A 12,172-nucleotide genomic window follows, 5' to 3' on the forward strand; every position below is an offset into this window, starting at 1 on the left:
AATGCATGTGCGATGCACGATGACTATTTTGCCATCATGACCACAAACTAGCTGATTGTTAACTAGACTAGTACCGAATTGCATTGACTGCTGGGTTCCCCTTCCTTTATTCGCTTCTTCTTCACAATGATGGTGCGTTGCACGGTGATCATTGCCGCACTTATGTCATCGATCAGACGACGACATGGATGATCAGATGACAGCATGGATGATCAGATCGATCCTTGCCAGTAATACTCGACGCCGCTGCTGCCACCTGATGCCCCGCCTCCGTTGTTGTTGTTGTTGTTGTCGTCCATGTCCGCACTGCCATCACCACCAACAACCTGCTGCTCCTGTGCTGCCAATGAAGGCCACTGCTGGAACCCACCACCAGCAGCAGGCATAGGGAGCTCTAGTGCCTGATCCACACCCTGCAGGAGCCCCACCAGCTGTGGGTCAGGTGAGCCACCCACCATCCCATGCCCATGCTGCATTGTACCAAGCAACGGCGGTGCTGCCATCCGGTTGTTCCCGCTGTCAAGAAACCCTCCGGTCAGTATGTCCAGGAGCGATGGCGTCGTGCCAGGGTTGAACAATGGAGACAAGGGCGGGAAGGGCAGGGAGTGGTGGTCACTGCTGGGGAGCTCAAAGCCGCCGCCTGTCGACATAAACGTAGGGAGCACGTTGGGGAAGTCGGCGGGCATAGGTGCCGTAGCAGTAGGCATCATCGACAGTTGTTGCGTGAGGTTCATCTTCTTGGAGTCGTTGGAGCTGGAGGATGGTGCTGGTAGTGTCGAGGAGGAGGAGGAGCCCCCGGCACGGTTCAGCTTGTTCTTCCGGGAGCGGCCGCCAACAGGGACGTTGCGGAGGGTGCCGCCCTGCGTCCAGTTGCGGCGGCAGGCCTTGCAGAAGTAGCGTGGCTGCGTCATGCTGTTGTTGTTGTAGTAGCAGAACTTGGTGTTGGTGGAGTTACAGCGCGGGCAGTTGAGCCCCTGTTCCTGCTGTGGCCGCGGCTTGCGCTCCCCGCTTCCGGTCGCCGCCACCTGCTGCTGCCATGCCTGGTTGGCCTTGATGTTCCTAGCTGCAGCTGCTTCCTCCCTTGGTGGTGATGCCACCATCGCGGCCTCCTGCACCAAATTAGAGTAGTATACGATGCACAAATTAGATTCTATACATGTAGCACGCAGCAAAAAGGAACATATATATAATCATGTGGTATAAGCAAAAAGATAGGAGGAAATGCAAGGTAATGGATCGATTCTAAAGGAGCGGTGAGCCGCATGCAAACTAGCTTATATCCCGGTCCATGGATGGAAATTCAACAAATGTAGTACGAACTCATTTCAGCATGCATATAACCCAACATGAGCATTTTCATTTTGGACCATTAATTCATTTGATCCAACGGCCCATTGCCCATATAAATGATGACCCTCTCAGGATCCGACCATTGCCTATTTAGGCAAATCCTAAACTTTGGACTCTCAGTTCATGTGATCCTATGACCCATATCTGCATCCCACTTATTTTCTTGATTGATATGATTCTCCAATAGGATCCAGCTACCGCCTACGTGGGTAAGCTCTGAATTTTAAGGCCATCAACTCATATGGTCAAACAGCCCATTTAATTCCATACCCTAGTTCAATCCAAACTTTCTCCCAATCAACCCACCCGTAGGGTCCAACCATAGCCTACTTGGGCCTGTCCTAAATTTTTGACCATCATGCAATCCAACAGCCTAATTTTTAGCCTCACTGCTTTCCTCAATCTAGTTATTGGGCTTTTTGCTAAATTTGGGCCGTCAATTCATGTGATCCAGCGGCCCATTTTACACCTATTTTATATAATTTTTATCCCCATCCATCCCCACCCTCCCGTTCCAGTGCGGCCACCCACAACCTATTGACGTTCGACACCAACAAGCCACCCCAAAGCCTCTATCCTCCATTAGCATTACCTGATTCCTTGACTATCATGACCTTCTCCATTGTGCCTTAGCCCCAAAATTATTAGCTCTGGCGATGGCTCCCCATCACCAGATTTGTTGTTACACATACTCAATTGGTTGTATCAGTATGGTGACTTGATGCCCTCTGTCTCCATTCCTATTCATCCTTAGCATTAGTGTAACTTTCCCTTTTCACTTGCTACACTCCAGTGAGCAAGATCCCTGCCCTGATTTTCATCACCTCGTTGGCATGTCACCAGAATCGGAGAAAAAGGTGTGTACATATATAGAGCGTGAAGGTTATATCACCTTAAAGATGGACTGCCATCTCCTACAAATAAATTCCGGATAAAATTATCTTTCCCCATGTATCCTTTAACTTCCAGCTAGCTTTTGAGGCATATAAATAAAGTAGTACTTGTCAACAATGCTAATCGATCTGACAGCTGGAATAGAGAAAAAAATAGGAGGAAAATCTCAATTCCCTCGGCCTTTATATATGCAATTAGCTAAGAAAATCAGATATAACGTCCATGCATTTTTCAATTGATTTGGTTGTTGATCTTTTCCATGGAGGAAAATACGCATGGATACACATTATCGATCGAGTCTTTGTGCTGATGTACACCTCAACTCCTAGCAGCTAGCTACCGCGCTACTCTTAATCGTGGAGGTAAAAACAAATCATGCCCGCACATTATCGACCGAGCTAGTTCACCACAACACCCAAAAGAAGAAGCATTTATAAATACACATAGATCGATCTGTATATGGAAAGACAGATGGAGGGAGTATATAGGGAAAGTGAGAGATTGAGGAGGAAGGAGCCAGATCGTGGATGGAGTAGTAGTTACTTGCTTGTTCTGCACAACAGATTGTGCAGTAGTATTGCTGGTGGTGCTGGAGGTCATGTCCATCGATCCTTCCTTCCTTCCACAAAACTGTATAAACAAAATTAATAAAGGACCAAATAATTGAACCCAGGATCGATTAATCCAAGTAATCAAACCCGTTGTGGATCACCTTACTAGCAAGGAGTTGAGGATGGAGGATGAACTTGCAGCCTCTGATCTGATCCCTCTCGTCGCTGGGGAGGAAGGAGGGAGAGTGAGAGAGATACAGCCTGTTAGAGATACCTTCAGTTATATATAGAGAGAGGGATGGGCGCATGGTGTGAGGACCTGGACATACTGTGGGCTGCTGGAGATGGAGCCACCGGTGAGGTGGAAACGGTAGGCTGATTTTCCGTGAAAGCAACCACACGGCCTGGCAGCTAGATGATGACCCATGCACGACATGATGGTCCCTCCCTCAAGGGAGAGCCATGCATGGTTGCAGCCCGCCCATCGAGAAGCTTTCCAGGTCTCCTCTTCTGTTTGCATATGCAACAGAAACGATGCAGACACTAACAAAACACAGTGCACTACTGTCTCCATGCATCTTCTTCTTCCACTGCAAGCTACCCAACCCTCCCTCCTCGTCCTTGTTAAATTATTACTTGGATTAGTATCTAATTTTAAAAAGCTACATGATATGTGAGTATTTTTTAAGCCTTCCAAGTTCAATTTGTTATACCCTGGAGGGAGGTGGATTCTGTTGGGGATCACCAAAAAGTTGTTACCCTTGAACGTCGCTCGTGGGCATCAAGCCGTAACCTTGCAAGTTCTATACCAAGTGCGAGGGCAATAAAACTCCTCAACCTCGGATCAAACCTTGAACCCTCGCATCTCATCAACTCTTTCAAAGCTTTGAGGGTAAGGAAAAACAATAGGCCCAGCCAATCCTTCATGAGCTAACCCTCGAGTGTTTGGGAGCAATTTTGAGCATCATTCTGTTTCCCTTTGATTTTTACCTAGGAACGAGCACAGAATGGAACTACTCGAGGTTAAGCGCTTTCCTCAAGATGGTGCGAAGTTGATGCTTTGAGGGTGCGCATTCGCCACAAGACGTGGAGCAAGTCTCTAGGTTAACCCATGGGCGGCGTGAGAACCGTGAACACATGAAGAAGTCTAATTTGTACATGTGTGCCTCAATGACCTTTATGTATGGCATATTCCGGGAATGTAGTGGTTGAGTAAGGGTATTTTTGAAATGTAAAGTAGGCCAACAGTCAGTATAAAAGGGGAGCCCTACTCCATTGTAAAGGGAGATCACGTTTCAATTGAAAGAGAGCAAAATTTCCTTTGTAACCCTAAATCTGTTTGGTGTCAAATCCGTTTGAGACCAACAGTGGCATCCACCCGTTCTAAGCCATAAAACAACCCATGATGCCACAACCCAAGAAGAAGAAGACTATTCCACAGGGAGTCGCTAAGGGTGAGAGAGAACCCTGCGGCTCAAGAGAAGAGAGTAGCCACCATTGATCAGGCAAACACCAATGTTAGAGAGAAGTTGGAAAGAGTCGAGGCTAACCTGAGCTAAAGCGGAAGCAGCAAACCAAGAGCAACCCGAAACTAGCACAAGAAATGACCAATTTTGTGCAACTGAAAAAGAGTTGGCCACAATTCTAAGGCAACTCGAGACCTTAAAACAAGCAAAAGAAAAATATGCGCAAGAACTAGAAGCGCAGCATCTCGCATCCCAAAATAGAAAAGCTGAACCAAGCAAAGCAACAACTCACCGCATTACAAGAAGAGCTGGATGAGTTACATTACCTACAGAACACGCCTCAACCACCACCCTTGAGACAGCAACATGCTGTATATCACATAAACAACCCACAAGCTAACCTGAACATTGTTGCGCACAACATGCCAGTGATGATAGGCACCTATGTGGCAATTGACCCAAGCTCCCCACTATCCATAGGCCTGCAAACAGCCTTATGGCATCCAAACTACAAGACAGTCTCTTTGCCAAAGTTCAACGGGAAAACCAACCCTCGTTAGTTCCTCATGAGCTACGAAGCCGCTATAGCCTCGGCAGGAGGAGACAATGTGGTTTTGGCCAAATCACTGATTATAGCATGTGAAGATGCAACACTTAACTAGTACTCTCTACTCCCACCGCGGTCAGTGTACACCTGGGTGGATCTCAAAACAAAGCTAATCCAAAATTTCTATGGTTTCCAGAGAGTAATGACAGATGACGGGGACTTGTTTAACTGTGTTCAGAGAGACAAAGAACTCCTAGCGAGCTATGTCAAAAGATTCGTTCAACTGAAATCCCAAACCGCTGATGTGGATGAGGGTGTAGCAATAGAGTCTTGCATAAAGGGGCTAAACCCAAGGCAAACAGCCTTGCATCTTTCAAGGGAGAAACCCAAAACCATGGATCAGGGTAGCGGTGGAAGTGTTGAGAGCACCCTCAAGCTGCTGGAGTCAGCGACGGAGAGTGTAGTTCTCCCTCTTGAGAGCCTGACACTAAGGGAGGTACTCACGGGCCCTCACGGTGGTCTGGTTGAAGGTGCAGTGGAAGTCCAATGCCTCAGACTCAAGTTGGTGGACGTGGTTATCGAGGTCGACCAGGGAAGACCCAGTAGTAGACAATGTCTCGTCCTCCTCTCGGAGAGGTGCAATCCACACCTCCTCCTATAGGTCCTCGAGGTTAGGCGTGCCCCAGTACCCTCGGGGAAGGAGTTGGAAGTTCATGGACTTGAACTCCCCCGTACCGAGCCAACACCTTTCCCAACAGTCTTCAACTTGCGAAGTCGAGTACAGTCTTGACGGAGAATCCCATCCCATGCAACACCTCTCCAGCGAAGTTGGGATGGGATTGGTGCAGGGTCACCACAACTGTACCATGCACGTAAGGGGCAACTGCAGGATACACCCAAACAACATGGTTGTGGACATGGGTCGACGGAATTCCAAGCTTCATCAGGGCTTTCTCCAGCCACCTTGGGGTCTCCCCGTAGTGCTCGGGCAAGACCTCGATTTCCTCTACCAATGCTTCTTATGACACGAAAGAAAAAGTTGAGTCAGCGTAGGTCAGTAAGAAGTTTTAAAATAAGGAAGAGTTTTTATAATAGAGTTCAAGGAGTACATATATATAGCAACGAAGCATAGGGAAATCCTTATTGCTAACAACCATGTCTAGGGCCACGTGCTACAGTAAAGTATGGGCGTATGACTCTGATACCAACTGAAACAAACCGGATTTTCAAGAGGAGAATACGACTCTCTGTATCCTCGTGATAGTCACTAGATCAGTAGCTATCACATACAGAACTCATTTTAGCATAATATCACATCCATTCTATGATAACAGTACAATTTTAATTATTATATCCTAGAATGTGAGAGTACAATCTGGTACATGCCCCTTGGGCCAAACGACATGAATATAACCAACGCAGTAGTAGCTAGCTTCTAGAAGCATCTCCATCATCACGATCATCTCCACAGGCATTCTTGAGCGTAGCACCTTAACCCTCAATCGTACCTACCATCATGGTTGTTGTCGAAGTTAGTCTCGTAACCTGCAAACTCACGAGCTATCCCCAAGGATTGGGACAGGTTCACGTCACCATCCGTATGCAAGCTTTAAGTGGCCTATTACTAGGTGTCAAAAATATAGTCAAGGAGTAGGCTCAGCTTTCCTATGCAGCGGCAAGCATAAAGAATAAAACTCCATATCCATCATCCCAATCTCTCAATACATCGGGTACACCTACCTTGATAGGGTCCCTTTCACCAACATCCTAACTCCATACTAGAGTCGAGGCGAAGACTCCCTGCCTTCACCTCTCAACAACTACAACTGAATCCTAAAGGGAAAGGGAGCAACTTTCCCTCTTCCCAATTGCAATTGCGGCTTGCAACACTCAAGTAGCTATAAGGGGGAGGTAGAGATTTTCCAAAAATAATGGAGAGTCATCGTGACACGGGGTTGTCCATGATCGATGATGCGGCTATACGTATAGTTTTAACTCTGCAGAGTGTGTACACCTGGATCCATCTCGGAGTGAGACCACCGGGGATCAGCCAACTGAACGTCACCCTACCAGGTGAAGAACCTAGGAGTTACGTGTAATACCTGCCATTTTAGTCATCAAAGTGACTTGAAGAATTGGAAGCAATTTGAGAAGAAAAGAAAAAGAAAGTCGCCAAAAGTCAAATTCGGGTCAAATTTGACCGAAATTTGAATTTTGAATTTGAAATTCAGAAAAATTCGGCAAAAATATGGAATAAAGGTGTAAGGGTAATTAGAACTTGAGGATCAAGAATTTGGAACAGAACTGATCCTAAATATCTCAAAAGAATCAAAGAAAGAAGGTAAAAACCGAAATGCACTATTCACCATCTGACAATAGGAAAAATTCAGAAAAACAGCAGCAGAGTCCATTTTGGAAATTAAATTCTGATGAATTTTTCGAGTAAGTGGATCAGGACAACTATACCATGTTGAAGTATGGACTTTGGACTCCTAGAATTGGGTGTTGTTGATCAGGAATAGCAGAGGAAACCATTTCAAATGGAGGCTTAAAGTTGGCACTGTGTCACGGTAGGCAGCTTTGCTGAAAATGGCTAAGTCTGAAACCGACGGTATATGGCCGACTTTGGAATAAATTTCAGAGGAATGTAGATTAAAATGTGTACATGTTCATGGGCAAAATGGAACCCTGGGATGTTGTAGAACACGAATGGAGAGAAGTTGGACTGGAAGAAAAGGATTTGGATCACTAAATTGATTCACAAAGTGAGGTAGATGGCGCTGTCAGGAGACTGACGAAACAGAATGGGAAGGCTAAAGGATTCAGTTATGTGCCGAAGAAAAATTCGAATTTGAAGGCTTTTGGATGTTTATCTCGGGCAAAGGTTTACATATGAACTGAAAAGCTCAAGATTATCTACAACTTTGGTTAAGACACATGTGCACCGTCGGATTGAAAATCAACCGCAAATTGGCTCTGAAGTTCGGGCGTCAGAAGAAAAGGAGGGAAACGGTAACAGAGCCGAGCTCGACGTGTCGCCGCCGCCGCTCTCGGTCGCTCGCCAGCACAGCGACTACGCCACCTCGTCACCACGCAAGCCTATGAGTAGGCCATGGTGTCACCCATGCGTGCGGTAAACCGTTTGTCTATTTACCGCTCCCGCGCCGCCGCTTCTACCGCTGTCCTTTTTACCGCCGCCGTCTTCTCTGTCCAAGCCGCCGCTGCCGAGCAAAATACTCCCGCCACACCGCAGCTCCCGTCGATTCCCTCCGTCCACACCTCCACCCACACCCCACCAGCAACCCTAGCAGCTTGTTGCCCAGCTTCTTCGTCGGCATGCCTTAAACTGCCGCCGTTTCTGTCCGCCGTCGCCGCACCTCCCGCTCACGGTGAGCACCCCCTTGCGCTTGTTCCCTTCCTTCTTGGATAGTCTTAGACAGGTCCTTAGGATACTAGGATGGTGTAGTAGTAGTCGTTAAGGTAGTTTGCGCCGTCGTCGTGCGTAGCCGCGACCAGCCGTAGGTGCCGCCGCCCGCCGTCGTGGAGGGAGTGGCTCCGGCCATCTCCCGAGGAGCTGTTGCCGCGCACGGGTGTGTGAAGGCACGGAGGTGCTGTCCTGACCTAGTTCTGCCGCCGGTAGGGCGCCGGCCGGCAAGCAGCGCCGCCCCCTGTCTCGCGCGCGGGATTTGGCGGGAGGAAGAAGAAGGCACTGGAGCCTTGGGCCCGCGCGTCAGTGGGAAGGGAGAGGAGGAGAAGAAGGCCGGGCGCGGACGTCTGTTGGGCCGCGGCCTTGAAAGCCCAGGAGCGCGCGCGGTCAACCGTGGAGGGAAAAAGGGGCCGGAGGCCCAGTAGAAGATAGGCCGCGCCCGCGGGAATAAGGAAAAAGAAAAGAGGGCCGCTGGGCCGTCGCAAGCGAAAAGAGAAGAAGGGGAAGAGGAATCGGCCCGATAGGGCCCGTCCGGGGGAGAAGGAGGGCGACGGGTAGAAGGAATAGGAGGAGGGGTGGGTCCGCGTCGTGGGCCCAGTGCAAGTGAGAGGGGGTAGAGTCGAGCCGCGTGAGAAAAGTCGCCGGGGGAGTTTTTCGGGAAAATTTAGATTTCCTTTATAGAATAATTAGTTTAAATCCAAATTTCACCATTTAAATCACAGAAATTTCTAGGAGTGTCCAAAATTAGTGAAACCAATTTTGTTAGGCTTCTTTTATTTTCCTTTATGCATTAAAATTTTTACACCCTACAAAAATAATAAAAATTTGGGTATTTATTTAATGCCTTTCTTTTAAGGTAATTAAATAAATACTTAATCTTTATAAAATGCATAAAATATGAACTAACATTTTCATAATTACAAATTATTCTCAACTCATAGGAAATTAGGTTTTTAAGTTAGAAAATAATTATAACCTTTTCCAAAAATAAAAGAAAGGCCTTAAGTAGGGTTAGGTAAGAAAATAAAATTGTGGGCTAATCTTTTGGGGTTTTTGGTGTGTTGGCTTGCAACTTATCATGATAAATTGTATAGTCCTTGTTGGCTTGCAAATTTATCATGAAGGAAAGTTGTATAGTCTTTTATTCAAAAATTTGCATTCCTAACCCCTGCATGTGTTGTGCTATAGACCCCGAAGCACCAGAAGGAGATTACTTGGAATTTTCAGAAGGATCTTCGGAGTTTGAAGAAGTCTTCGAATTGGTCCCCTGCAAGGCCAACCCGTCGGACAATACTAACTTTTTAAGCGAACAAGGCAAGCCCCGGTGCATTACACCTATTATTTTGAAGTCAATATTTCATGTGTCCTTTATTCAGCTATTTGCTATATGTATGCACTAAGTCTAGGAGTTGCTTGAAACCTATTCTTGTGCATGATCATACCTTGTTTTAAGGACATCTTTGCCACTTGTTCAAACCTTAGTAGATAACCCAAGTCTAAAATTGCTTAGTTGCTTAAATGCTTGGTTTACCAACCTTAAGGAAAACTTTTGAGTCATACATGTTATTTATGGGAAGATGACTTGGAAATTGAGAAGCGGACAGAAGCTAGAGATGTAGTTCTGTCTGCTAGATTAAGTTGGTTAAGGCCCGATTCATTGTCTTAACCTTTGATCAAGTGATAAGCATCTTATCACTTACTGGGTATGGGACCAGTAAAGCCCAGTAGGTTAGTAAACTCTCTAATCGGGAATACTTCGTACCCGCGCTTGACGTGCTGGAGATTGGCAGGGGTGTAGCCTGAAACTCACATGGTGATCGGGCCAGACGTGGGGTCCCATGTGGGGGTGCGTCCCTGGGTCCGGGTAGTTTTATTCCCAATCATTGATTTTGCTAATCGAAAGGTCGTTATGTACGACCTGGACAGTCGTATAAAACTGGTGATCAGGGTACTCTCCTGCAGGATGTAACATGATCCGGATTGCCGCAATTCTCAGTTATGAATGCACTTGATCACTGTTGAGCATCGTAGTATAAATTCATGAATGACATACCTTTCAGATAATGAGTGATGTATGGCTTAAATACCTTATTGTTGTATTTACTCTTTTCTCATCATCTAGAATGGTTAGGTAATAACTTAACCCAAATAAAAGATAAAACTAAGGCATCACTTGTAGTAAGCAATTCGGCAAAAAAAATTGTATTAGCCAAGTACACCAAAAAGCTAGCATATACTTCCAAAGAAAGCTATTATATTGGTTAGTCGGGTAAGACTTGCTGAGTACCCCGTACTCAGGGTTATCCCTTGTGGCTATCTTTCAGAAGCACCGCAGGAGTGTACCGAGGAGGAAGCCCCGAAGCCCTAGGGTATTGTTATGAGTCTCACAATACCCTTAAGAAGAAGTTTTTAAATGCTCATCTCCTCCTGAACCGTTTATGTTTTAAGTCTTAGAACTTCGTCTAACACTGCACTGTCAAGTTTGCTTCAATCTATGTTCTGTAATAACTCGTACCTATTATATGTATGTAAAAATGTAATATTTGTTGATGCTATCCCATCGCAGATACTATCCTGATGTATGGCTATGAAACACAACGTGGATCTTTCGAGGAGTCCTAGGGACACTCAACGGACGACCGGACTTATACTGTTTTAAGTGCGTTTCGGATAATTGCTGCGTCAGCAGCAATTATGCGCATTTAAACCAGTTTAAGTTGGACGATTCCGCCACATTACGATACCATACTGCATCCGGGCTCGTATGCGATCCCCCACAGAGGACCACCCCGGAACTCTGAAGCACTCCCATCGGGGCCAATTGGGGGCAAAAGTAAATTAGGGGGCACAAGGTCAGCACCACTCCCCCCTACACTGATACTCTATCATACGGTAGGTATGGTACCACACTTGCCAGTCTCGACCCGGGCCTAGACCTATAGTTCGGTGAGTAGTGTGCACGTTTAACATATTCCCATGAAGCATGGCAATCCACTCGGCTTTAGACCGGGGTGAGCTTCTAACTCCCAAAAGCGTCTCCACGACGTGATCCGCAACTGCACCCATAATAGGTATCGCCACCAACTCTCCTCAACTGTGTACTCACAACAAGTACCAAAAAGGGAACGCCCGAGAGCGGACCCCAAGCCCCCAATGCAAAGATTGGGTTGTGTAAAGCTCACCCCCGTCAAGTATTCCAAAAACACCTTCTCCTACCAGCTTTAACCCCACACACGCCAAGAATCCTAATCACAATATCCCATACTCATGCAAGCATCGCACATCGCATCTATAAGTAGTATAGTAGTAGGTCAAACAAGGATATAAAGCATAAAGAAGGCTATGCATGGTTCATCATCATCATGCGAGGAATAAAGTGCTAGCATACTACTTAGCAATGCATAATGGGAATTCAAATCGAATGGGCATGAACCTAAGTAGTCTTCCTCCTCATAGTAGTCCTCGAACGGCTCTGGCTCCGGGTTTAGCCCCAAATCTCCGGCAGCTCCAATTTACGCAATTACCATAATTACTAGGATCTAATTGCAAAGTAAACCACAAAGAGATCCATAGACGAACCAAACAAGAATAAAGCCTAGTCTAATGCGTGCTGCATGATTTTAGAAAATTATGAAACTAGTTTCATTATTTTTGGAATTAGAATGAATTAGTTATGAAATTTTGAAGTTGAAAACATTTTTTAGAATTTGATATAATAGGTGAAAATAGGAAATAAAGGAGTTAGCAGTTAACTGGCTGTAGGTCAGATGCAGTCTGAATGTAAGCTGCCACAAAGGGTTTACAGGTAGCTTTGGCGGTCTAAAGGCTGGTGGTTAAGCTGATGTGGATAGTTTATGGTTTCTAGGGATAAAACCCTGATGTTCCGACTTTGGAGAACCCGAGGTTCCGATTTGAAACAGGAAGTTCTGGCTTAGGA

At 46.2% G+C, this 12,172-nt stretch overlaps 1 protein-coding gene across 1 annotated transcript; it reads right to left on the minus strand.

Moving 5' to 3' along the window:
• Positions 1-212: 212 nt before the first annotated feature.
• LOC101773062 (dof zinc finger protein PBF) lies at positions 213-1,100 on the minus strand. Its single transcript, XM_004980535.1, has one exon. It carries the CDS (start codon positions 1,098-1,100, stop codon positions 213-215), a length of 888 nt encoding a protein of 295 aa, XP_004980592.1.
• Between the last annotated feature and the right edge of the window lie 11,072 nt (positions 1,101-12,172).

The sequence above is a fragment of the Setaria italica genome, chromosome VIII (assembly GCF_000263155.2).
Source record: "Setaria italica strain Yugu1 chromosome VIII, Setaria_italica_v2.0, whole genome shotgun sequence".
NCBI lineage: Eukaryota > Viridiplantae > Streptophyta > Magnoliopsida > Poales > Poaceae > Setaria > Setaria italica.